The sequence below is a fragment of the Cebus imitator genome, unplaced genomic scaffold, assembly GCF_001604975.1.
Source record: "Cebus imitator isolate Cc_AM_T3 unplaced genomic scaffold, Cebus_imitator-1.0 Scaffold18, whole genome shotgun sequence".
NCBI classification, from domain to species: domain Eukaryota; kingdom Metazoa; phylum Chordata; class Mammalia; order Primates; family Cebidae; genus Cebus; species Cebus imitator.
In genome coordinates, this window is record NW_016107333.1 from 5107082 (window position 1) to 5119256 (window position 12175).

Sequence of the window (12175 nt, forward strand, 5' to 3'; positions counted from 1 at the left end):
TCAAGGAAATAAGAGAGGACACAGATGGAGAAACATTCCATGCTCATGACTAGGAAGAATCAATATCGTGAAAATGGTCATACTGCCCAAAGTAATTTATGGATTCAACACTATCCCCATCAAGCTACCAATGACGTTCTTCACAGAACTGGAAAAAACCGCCTTAAACTTCATATGGAACCAAAAGAGAGCCTGCATAGCCAAGTCAATTATAAGCAAAAAGAACAAACTAGAGGCATCATGCTACCTGACTTCGAACTATACTACAAGGCTACAGTAATCAAAACAGTATGATACTGGTACCAAAACAGAGATATAGACCAATGGAACAGAACAGAGGCCTTGGAGGCAACGCCACACATCTACAACCATCTGATCTTTGACAAATCTCACAAAAACAAGCAATGGGGAAAGGATTCCCTGTTTAATAAATGGTGTTGGGAAAACTGGCTACCTAGCCGTGTGCAGAAAGCAGAAACTGGACCCCTTCCTGACACCTTACGCTAAAATTAACTCCAGATGGATTAAAGACTTAAACATAAGACCTAAGACCATAAAAACCCTAGAAGAAAACCATTCAGGACGTAGGCATAGGCAAGGACTTCATGACTAAAACACCAAAAGCATTGGCAACAAAAGCCAGAATAGACAAATGGGACCTAATTAAACCCCAGAGCTTCTGTACAGCAAAAGAAACTCATTAGAGTGAATCGGCAACCAACAGAATGGGAAAAAAATTTTTGCAATCTACACATCTGACAAAGGGCTAATATCCAGAATCTACAAAGAACTAAAACAGATTTACAGGAAAAAAACCCATTCAAAAGTGGGTGAAGGATATAAACAGACACTTTTCAAAAGAAGACATATATGAGGCCAACAAACATAAGAAAAAATGCTCATCATCACTGGTCATTAGAGAAATGCAAATCAAAACCACATTGAGATATCATCTCACACCAGTTAGAATGGCGATCATTAAAAAATCTGGAGACAACAGATGCTGGAGAGGATGTGGAGAAATAGGAACACTTTTACACTGTTGGTGGGAGTGTAATTAGTTCAACCATTGTGGAAGACAGTGTGGCGATTCCTGAAGGACCTAGAAATAGAAGTTCCATTTGACCCAGCAATCCCATTACTAGGTATATATCCAAAGGATTATAAATCGTTCTCTTATAAGGACACATGCACATGAATGTTCATTGCAGCACTGTTTACAATAGCAAAGACTTGGAACCAACCCAAATGCTCATCGATGATAGACTGGACAGGGAAAATGTGGTACATACACACCATGGAATATTATGCAGCCATAAAAAACGATGAGTTCGTGTCCTTTGTAGGGACATGGATGAACCTGGAAACCGTCATTTTCAACAAACTGACACAAGACCAGAAAATCAAACACTGCATGTTCTCACTCATAGGTAGATGTTGAACAATGAGAACACATGGACACAGGGAGGGGAGCATCACACACCGGGGTCTGTTGGGGGAAAATAGGGGAGGGACAGCAGGGGGTGGGGAGTTGGGGAGGGATAACATGGGGAGAAATGCCAGATACAGGTGATGGCGAGGAAGGCAGCAAACCACATTGCCATGTATGTACCTATGCAACAATCCTGCATGTTCTTCACATGTACCCCAAAACCTAAAACAATAAAATATAAAAATTAAAAATAAAAAGGATACAGGTAAATGGCCAGATAAAGAAGTATGTAGGAGGCTGGATGCTGTGGCTCATGCCTGTAATCCCAGCACTTTGGGAAGCCAAGGCAGGCGGATCACCTGAGGTCAGGAGTTCGAGACCAGCCTGGCCAACATGATGAAACCCCATCTCTACTAAAAATACAAAAATTAGCTGGGTGGTGGCACATGCCTATAATCCCAGCTACTCGGGAGGCTCACTTGCATCTGGGAGGCAGAGAATGCAGTGAGCCTAGACTGTACCACTGCACTTTAGCATGGGCAACAGAGCAAGACTGTCTCCCCCTCACCCCAAAACAAAGGTACATAGGGCAAGGTCTGAAGGGGTCTCAGGCAGTTGGGGTCTGCCACCCTTCTGGTGTGTTGGATGTTTTCACCAACCTGGAAGCTCTCTGAACCTCGTACTTTAGGGATTTTTATAGAAGCTTCATCACGTAAGCATTATCAATTATTAACTCAGTCTCCAGCTCCTCTCCCCACTCCAGAAGATGAGGGTGGGACTGAAAGCTCCAGGCTCATAATGATGGCTTTGTCTTTCTAGTGACCAGTCCCCATCCAGGAGCCCACCAAGTGTTGCCTCATTAGAATAGAAAACACTTCTGTCACCTAGGAAATTAGAAGGGTTTTAGGAGCTCTGGCCAGGAGGCAGGGAGAAACACCAGTGCATATTTCTTAGTGGAAGACCTAGGATTTTAAATTTTGTAATTCTTAGATGCCTCCCTAAGTGGAAAAGGAGAGTTACATGGCAGGATTCTTTTAAGAAGAGACCAGAGATTCCCTACTTCCTGCCCCATTCATTAACTGCACCTTGAGGCTTGTTTTGAAAGTTTGCCTGTTGACCAGGTGCAGTGGCTCACGCCTGTAATCCCAGCACTTTGGGAGGCTGAGGCGGGCAGATCATGAGGTCAGGAGATCAAGACCATCCTGGCTAACATGGTGAAACCCCATCTCTACTAAAAATATTTTTTAAAAAATTATCCAGGCACGTTGGCGGGCACCTGTAGTCCCAGCTAATCAGGAGGCTAAGGCAGGAGAATTGCTTGAACCCAGGAGGCAGAGGTTGCACTGAGCTGAGATTACACCACTGCACTCCAGCCTGGGTGACAGCAAGAGTCCATCTCAAAAAAAAAAAAAAGTTTGCCTGTCATAAGAAGACGGGCATTAGAGTTGTATGGCAGCAGGAGTGGGAAGATGGACTTGAGCTCAAGTCCCTCCCTGCTAAGGGCCACATCCCTGAGTGGTTGTCACCCATTCTAACATTATTGGGCTGTCACCCATTAGAACTTTATTGCAGCGGTGTGCCTCCACTCTGGCTCCATCAGCTCTCTATGCCAAGTGCCTACAAAGATCAAAATCAAACCAGCCTTCTCCAGTTTCCCCAGAATCAAGGGAGAACCTGAGCAGGAGTGCTCTAGCTGGCAAGGCCCCAGAAAGGGCTGCATGGGCTGAGCTGGAGTCAGGAGTCATTTCAATGTAGTGGGCCCTTTGTCTCCAGGAATACTAATCCCCCTAATGGGGATGCAGCGAGAAGGTGTGGTTAAATAGTAATGAAGGGTGGACTGAATGTAACACATTAATCAAAGACAATTCAGTCAAAATTAGATTCTTTATCCTAGACCAGTGATTCTTAAGCTTGGGCATGAACTGTGGCTCATGCTGCTCTGATAATCCCAACACTTTGGGAGGTGGAGGCAGGAGGGCCAGTTGAGGCCAGGAGCTTGAGACCAGCCTGGGCAACACAGTGAAACCTCATCTCTACAAAAAATTTTAAAATTAGCCAGGAGTGCTGGTGCACACCTGTAGTCCTAGCTAATCAAGGCTGAGAAGGGAGGATTACTTGACCCTAGGTCAAGGCTGCAGTGAGCTATGATTGTGCCATTGCACTCCATCCTGGGCGACAAAGCGAGACGTGTCAAAAAAAAAAATCAAGCTTGGGCATTCATTCATCAGAATCAGCTGGCAGTATGAAAACAGATCACCAGGCCTACCCCCAGAGTTTGAGTCCGTAGATCTGAAATGTGGCCTGAGAATTTGCATGTCTAACAAATTTCCACGGAGGCTGCTGGTCTAAGGACCACACTTTGAGACCACTGTTCAGATATTGCTATTCAAAGTGTGGTCCCCAGACTGGCAACATGGGTGTCACCTGGGAGCTTATTAGAAATGCAAAATATTGAACTCCACCCCAAACCTACTGAATCAGAACCTGCAGTTTAACAAGATCTCCAGGTGATTCCTATACACATTAAAGGTTGAGAAGGCAGTGCTTTCCAAACTTGCCCATCAAGGGAATCTCTTGGAGGGTTTAAAATTTAGATTCCTCGGCTCCCTATCTGATGACTTGGATTTAGAAGGTGTGGGACTTCCCAGAAATTGCTACAATTAAGCCCCTCTGGATGACTGTTATGGTCAGGCCAGCATGGGAACTCCTGTTCATTTTCCTCAGTCCTGTGTTCCTTGGACAAGACCAAGCCACAAAGCCAGAGAAAAACCTTTAGCTCCACAATCGTGACAAGACAGCAGCTGCTCCCCTAGAAACAGGAACTCGGGGAAGGTGGCTTCTCGATGGTCTGTGATGCCGTCAGAGGAAACCGGTGGTTGTGAGAACCACAGAGTCTGCAGACGGAGCTGGAGCTCCAAGGACCCTGCGCCTATGTCTCTATGGTAGAGCTCAAAGAGTCCTGGGCCTTCCTTCCTGGCTCGGCTGTGCTTGGGAGGGTTCCCCAGTCTAGAATCCATAAGGAGCATGGGGCAGCTGATGCATTCCTGGTGTACAAACTGCTGACTGCAGACGGATGCTGAGCTACCCAAACCAACACCTAGCCTCTCCCTGAAGATCCTCCCAGGCTGGGAGAACACTGGCAGACTTCCAGAGGGTCCCTGAAAGCCCTAACCTGTTCAGCCAGAGCATGCATCTCAGCGGAGCCCTCTTCCCAAGCCTTTGAGGACAAACCAGTAAGTACGCTTGGTTTTGTTTTCAGGTGGCCTGGTGACAGGTGAGGAAGAATGGTCTCCCCGGCCCAGAATGGGACCGGGGCTTTACTTGCTGGTGGGAAAAAAACGAGCTCAAGGAGAAGGGGAAGTGGCTCTACTGAGGCTGTAAAGAGGGGTGGTTTCTGGGGGTCCCAGAAGAACCAAGACCTATCTGCTCCACCTTTGACTGCCTCTTGGAGCTTACATCCTTCCCTGCAGCTTGTCTTCTCACCCGTCCTAGTCTCATCTCGGTTGTGTACTTGCTGTGTGACTTTGGGCCCCCCTCTGCACTGCAGTCAGACTCCGAAGTCAGGAACGTGAGGGCTATCATCTCTCAAGACATTTCAGCTGTAGAGCCTACAGTGAAATCTCACTCTCAAAAGGGTGATATTTTTCAGTTGAGAGAGAGGGAGAAGTCTCCCTTTAACTCAATCCAAATTCTTTATTATTATTATTTGAGTTGGGGTCTTGCTCTGTCACCCAGGCTGGAGTGCAGTGGCAGGATTATGACTAACTGTAGGCTTGAACCCCTGGGCTCAAACGATTCTCCCACCTCAGCCTCCCAAGTAGCTGGGACTTCAGACATGTACCACCATGCCCAGCTAATTTGTTATATTTTTATAGAGATAAAGCAGTGGGTGGGGGGGTGGTCCTCACTATGTTGCCCAGACTGGTCTCCAACTCCTGGTCTCAAGCAATCCTCCTGAACTAGAAAGCCTCCTGAATTGCTGCGATTAAAGGCATGAGCCACCACTCCTGGCCAAATTCATCACTCTTACCCCCACCGCTGAAAAATGATCTTAAGAAGCACAAAATACACATCATGGCAGGCCCAGCCCTGCACGAATGGGCTACATGACCAGAAGCACAGGCCCTGTCAGGGACTTGTTGGTCACTGTATCTGAAATGGGACTCAAGTGAGACATTAAAATATATATAAATATTTATGTTCTGGGCAGCGTGCTGATCTCGGTGCTTTTGACTTTTTCCTTTCACCCAGTGTCTCATGTCCTCTGGAAAGTGCCTGGCACATAGTAAGTTGCTCAAAAATTTGTGTCATTCATGATCAGATGCTGTCTTATAAAAGTTGCGACTAATACTGCCTTCTCCTAGGCCTGCCCACCGCATAGTCTTTATTTTGCCCCCAGGGGCATCTTTGCCTTACTTTGCCTGAGTCCTTGCTTTCAGCCTGAGTATAGCTCCCCTGTCTGCGTCTGCTTTTGGGCCCAGCCCCCAGCTCCACCTGCGGCAGGAAGGAGCCTCTGGGTCTATTGCAGGTGGTGATGTGGTCTTCCTGAAGGAGGGGAAAGGAAACTAAGCCTTACTGAGCACCCATTCCATGCCAGACTCCTGCAACACAGTGCTGTGGTGCTTATAGAGCACCATCATTCATAGATGAGATGCAGGAAGCTTGCATGCTTTGCCTGAGGCCACGCAGCTCCAGCCAGGTTCAAGGGAGGACTCATGCTACCCAAGGCAGAGGTTCTCTCCCTGGAGTTTCCTGGGCTTAGGATTGTAAAAAACCTCCTCAGGAGGATTGCTTGAGCCTGGGAATTTGAGACCAGCCTGGGCAACACAGCAAGACCCCTATAATTTAAAACAAAACCAAAAAGCCTCCTCAAGAACAGCAGCGCCATCTCAGTGTACCCAGGCTGCAGGATCCTTAAGGTCTGAGCAGGAAGTGGCTGTCAGGAGCCATTTCCATGTGATATGCCCATTCTGCATTCAAGAGCTTCCTTCCAGATGAATGCTGAGCTTCCAATAGGGAGGCAGCAGCAAGCAGGTTTTTTTTTTTTATTTTGAGACAGAATCTCACTCTGTTGCCCAGGCTGGAGTGCAATGGCACAATCTCGGCTCACTGCAGTCTCTACCACTCAGGTTCAAGCAATTATTTTGCCTCAGCCTCCCAAGTAGCTGGGATTATAGGCACCCGCCACCATGCCTGGCTTATTTTTATATTCACCATGTTGGCCAGACTGGTCTTAAATACCTGACCTCATGTGATCTGCCCACCTCAGCCTCCCAAAGTGTTGGGATTACAGGTGTGAGCCATCACTCCTGGCTTATTTTTGTATTTTTAGTAGAGACAGGGTTTTACCATGTTGGCCAGGCGGGTCTCAAACTCCTGACCCCCATGTGATCTGCCTGCCTCAGCCTCCCAAAGTGCTAGGATTACAGGCGTGAGCCACCACACCTGGCCCAGGTATTGTTATTCCCATGTCAATTAAAGGCTGAAGAATAGAGAGGGCTCTTCCAGCCTCTAAGGTAGGATCTTTACTTTAAGGTATCCCCAAACAGGACTGGCCCAGGAGGCCACAGAAATCACTCCATGATATTGATGGATTACCATCCTCATCCAGGCAGTGTGGAATTCAAAGGCAAGGAAGGAGCCCACTCTGTCACAACCCCATTCAGTGAGCTCCTCCAGGGTAAGAAGCATGGATTCCTCCTCCAGGGACCGCCAGCCCTTGGCAGGTGCCTGACACAAAGCAGGAGCTCCATGAATACCAGCTGCATTGGGCCAAATGTGTAATTGTGCCTTATCCCTACTGAAAACAATGAAACCATCTGAAAAGAAATACAAAGCTCTGCCTCCCACTCCTCAAACAAAATATAGTGTTTGGGAAAATCAGCACTACCCTGGGAATCTGGGAATTTAAACTATTCTAAGGATAAGACACCTGTCTGAAGAACTAACAGTCTCATTTTGTTAATGTGTACCAAGTGCATTCTGTCATGCCTCACTAAATGCTGAGTAATAGGCAAACAAAAGAAGTCCTTGTCCTTTTGCAGTTACAGGATAGTGGCAGATTAAACAAGTAAACTCTCAAATGAATGATGAAAACTTTTGAAGAGAGGCTGGGTGCCATGGCTCACACCTGTAATCCCAGGACTTTGGGAAGCTGAGGTGGGAGGAGTTCAAGACCAGCCTGGGCAACACGGCAAGAGCCCATATTTAAAACTTGCAAAGAAGCTGGTTGTGGTAGCAGCTAATGCCTGTAATCCTAGCTGAGGTGGGAGGATCCCCTGAACCCAGGAGTTCAAGGGTGCAATGAGCTAGGACCGTGCCACTACACTGTAGCCTGGGTGACAGAGCAAGACCTCCTGGGGAGGCTCCCAGGAGAGGCCTCTGATGAAGTGACATTCAGGACGTGGTAAAGGAAACATGGGGCTGGCTAGGGTTTTCATGCATTATCTCTTGGACCTATATGTTGGATGTCGTTATCCCCATTTTTCAGATGAGGAAAAGGGGGTACAGAGAGGGGAAGTGGCTCAACAGTCAGTTCCCCAGAGCCCTGCAAGTCATCACTGCATTTTTGAGACAGCATCTCACTCTGTTGCCCAGGCTGGAGTGCAGTGGGATGATCTTGGCTCACTGTGAACTCCATCTCCCAGGCTCAAGCAATCCTCCTGCCCTCCCACCTCAGCCTCCTGAATAGCTGGAACTACAGGTGTGTGCCACCACACCCAGCTAATTTTTGTGGGTTTTTTGGTAGAGATGGGATTTCACTATATAGGCCAAGCTGGTCTTGAACTCCTGAGCTCAAGCAGTCAGCCCCCCTCGGCCTCTTAAAGTGATCAGCCTCTTACTAAGTGCTCACTCCTGTAATCCCAGCAACTCAGGAGGCTGAGACAGATACTCTTACTTGGCCTTGTGACACTAATAACAGTGTATCCGTGTCACCTTTGCTTGCTGTGACACCAGCTCTCAAGCCTGCTCAGATCCTCCTTGCAGACCTCTTTTTTTTTTTTTTTTTTTTTGAGAGGGAGTCTCTCTCTGTTGCCCATGCTGGAGTGCAGTGGCCCAATCTCAGCTCACTGCAACTTCAGCCTCCCAGGTTCAAGCAATTCTCCTGTCTCAGCCTCCCTCCTGAGTAGATGGGACTACAGGTGCATGCCACCAGGCCCAGCTAATTTTTGAGTTTTTAGTAGAGATGAAGTTTCACCGTATTGGTCAGGCTGGTCTTGAACTCCTGATCTCAGTTGATCCACCCTCCTTGGTCTCCCAAAGTATTAGGATTATAGGCATCAGCCACTGTGCCCTGCCCCTCTTGCGGACCTCTGACCCAAGCCACAGGTCCTGGTATGCCTGGAGGGAGCTGACTGTCCTGTCATTGTCCCCTGCCACCCAGTAGCAGAGTATGATCCCGGGTCAGAGAAAAGGTTCTAAGTGAGCCATAGGAATTCAAAGGAGTGATCAACAAAGGCTGGGGGGCTGGGAAGGCTTCCTGGGGAAGGAAGAAGGGGATCCAAACAGGACTGAAGGAGAGGAGAGGGCATGACTGACCATGGGAGGGACACAAGTAGAGGCCCAGAAAGAAAGCGTTGCGCCTGTTGTGGCATAAAAAGATGAGATGTGCAGAAAACAAGGTCCAATATGCAGGAAGCCTTCAGGGTCTGGCAGAGAGGCTGGAGCCTGGTCCCACAGGAGGGAGGTCATTCACATGCTCTGTGAGGAGGTAGCCAGGGCCAATCTGGGGAGGGAGGGATATCTGATATCAGGGCAGGAGCCTCGGCTCTGTCCACAACACGGTGTCTCTTTCAGATTTCCCTCGATGATGTGCTTCTGTGTGCTCTGCTGAGGAACAATGGGAAGTCTGCCCAGCAGAAGAAAATCCCTGCCAAGTCCAAGCTTGAGCCCCTCTGTCCAAGGCCAGGGACCTGTGTCCATGGAAGCAGGTAGGCCTTGGGGTCTGCTACAGCCAGGCCCTTCCCACACAGTCCTAGATGTCACTGCCTCTGCGGGCCTTCCTGGCCAGCAGCTCCAACACAGTGTAAGCACCACTGAGTGCCTGCTACACACCAGGCCCTGCCTACTGAGCCATGCAGCAGGGTCCCTGCTCCTGTGAAGCCTACCTTAGCAGTAAGAATAGTCAACAACCAGATAAATAAGAAAATAGGAGAAAGTGATAAGCACAAAGCAGAATATTAAACCAGGAGGGCATGATAATCTCCCAGGCATTCTCCAAGGCTTCCCTCCTCCTCAACCAGTTGTTTATCCAAACATGAAGCTGGCCAGCCCCACCTCTGCAGCTCCCTAGAGCTGAACTGTCCACTGCAGTAGCAACCAGCCACACGCAACTGCTTAAACTTAAAATTTTAGGCCGGGGTCGGGCATGGTGGCTCATGCCTGTAATCCCAGCACTTTGGGAGGACGAGGCGGGCAGATCACCTGAGGTCAGGAATTCAAGACCAACCTGGCCAACATGGTGAAACCCCGTCTCTACTAAAAATACAAAAATTAGCCAGTCCTGGTGGCATATGCCTGTAATCCCAGCAACTCAGGAGGCAGGGAAAAAGAGTGACTTGAACCTGGGAGGTGGAAGTTGCAGTGAGCCGAGATTGCCTCACTGCACTCCAGCCTGGGCGACAGAGTGAGAATCCATCTCAAAAAAAAAATAAAATAAATAAAACGTCTTTCATCACCCTAGTCATATTTTAAGTGCTCATAGCACATGTAGCAAGTGACCACCTTGTTAGACAGTACAGAATTGCAGAACATTTGCATTGTTGCAGAAGGTTTTGCTATACTGTTCTAATGGACCTAAGAGGTACTGTGTAATTACCTGAAGTGAAATTAGCACTCTCTCTTTTATTTTTATGATGGTGGGTGTTGTTTTGGGGGTTTTTTGGGGGGTTTTATTGTTGTTTTATTTTTTGAGACAGAATCTCGCTGTGTCGCCAGGCTGGAGTACAGTGGCGCAATCTCAGCTCACTGCAGTCTCCACCTCCCAGGTTCAAGCAACTATCCTGCCTCAGCCTCCCGAGTAACTGGGATTACAGGCACACACCACTACACCCAACTAGTTTTTATATTTTTAGTAGAGACGGGGTTTCACCATGTTGGCCAGGATGGTCTCCATCTCTTGACCTCATGATCTGCCTGCCTTGGCCTCCCAAAGTGCTGGGATTACAGGCGTGAGCCACCGCACGTGGCCTCCTGGATAATTTTTTAAATTATTTGTAGAGATGGGGTCTCCCTGTGTTGCCAGACTGGTCTTGAACTCTTGGGCTCAAGTGATCCTCCCGCCTCGGCCTCTTGAAGTGCTGAGATTTCAGGCATGAGCCACTGCACCTGGCCAGGGCCGTGTTTTGTTTTTGTTTTGTTTTTTTGAGACAGAGTCTCGCCCTTGTTTCCCAGGCTGGAGTGCAATGGCATGATCTCGGCTCACTGCAACCTCTGCCTCCTGGGCTGGACCAATTCTCCTGCCTCAGCCTCCCAAGTAGCTGGGATTACAAGCACATGCTACCATGCCCAGCTAACTTTTGTATTTTTAGTAGAGATGGGGTTTCACCATGTTGGCCAGGCTGGTTTTGAACTCCTGACTTCAGGTGATCCGCCTGCCTCAGCCTCCCAAAGTGCTGAGATTACAGGTGTGACCCACTGTACCTGGCCCTTGCCAGGGCTGTCTTAGTGAGGGAAAATAGCATATACAATGCATATGCTGAGTCTATAACTGTGATTTTCTAAAACAGTCTTGACTAAAACTCCCAATTTTTAGGACAGTTGAAAAATCAAAATATCCTAGCAATTCTAGTATTTTGATGTTGGAACTATGGCCCCAGGTCTGTTTCTTGTTCTCCGTAACAGGCAGTAAATCCTTTCTCAAGTCACATCTGTATTGGGATTTCAATAATGTATTAGGGTTCTCCAAGAAACAGAACCAATAGGTGGTAGTGGTAGTGGGGTGTGTGTGTGTGTGTGTGTGTGTGTGTGTGTGTGTGTCTGTGTGTGTGTCTGTGTGTGTGTAGACATTTATTTTTGAGGAGCTGGCTCACATGACTGTGGAGGCTGTAAGTCTGAAATCTGCAGGGCAGGCTGGAGACCCAGGGAAGAGCTGATGCTACAGTACTGAGTCCAACCGCAGTCTGGAGGCAGAATTCCTTCTTCCTCAAAGGATGTCAGTCTTGTTATTTTAAGGCCTTCAACTGATTGCATGGGGCCCACCCACATTATGGGAGTGTCATCTACTTTACTCAGACTACTGATTTAAATTCAATCTCATCTTAAAAAATATCTTCATAGCGATATCTAGACTGGTATTTGACCAAATGTCTGGGTTGTATGGGTTAGCCACAATGACACATAAAATCAACCAGCACAGATAACAGGATCACACTACTTCACAGTGTATTTTCTCGCTCTCCTGGACAGAGCCTAGGGACATGTACTTTATATGGCTCTTATACAAGCTTTGCTACTCGGACTTTGGTTAAATCACCTAAATTGGCTGAGTGTAGTGGCTCAGGCCTGTAATCCCATCACTTTGGGAGGCTGAGGCAGGTAAGTCACCTGAGGTCAGGAGTTTGAGACCAGCCTGACCAATATGGTGAAACTCCATCTCTACTAAAAATATAAAAATTAGCCAGGCATGGCAGCATCATCTGTGATCCCAGCTACTCAGGAGGCTGAGGCAGGAGAATCACTTGAACCCTGGAGATGGAGGTCTCAGTGAGCCGAGATCACACTATTGCACTCCAGCCTGGGCAA

The 12175-nt window shown here is 47.9% G+C and overlaps 1 protein-coding gene across 2 annotated transcripts in view; it reads left to right on the forward strand.

Moving 5' to 3' along the window:
- Window positions 1-3762: 3762 nt before the first annotated feature.
- The window catches only part of SLA2 (Src like adaptor 2), a 28146-nt gene continuing 19733 nt past the window's right edge, over window positions 3763-12175 (forward strand). The window contains exons 1-2 of one of the 2 annotated variants that reach the window (XM_017512701.2): window positions 3763-4665; window positions 9230-9363. In XM_017512701.2, coding sequence (XP_017368190.1) covers window positions 9273-9363 — 91 coding nt within the window. In that variant the 5' untranslated portion in view covers window positions 3763-4665; window positions 9230-9272. The remainder of the gene's footprint in view (window positions 4666-9229; window positions 9364-12175) is intronic. The other variant, XM_017512690.2, reaches the window with a different exon arrangement.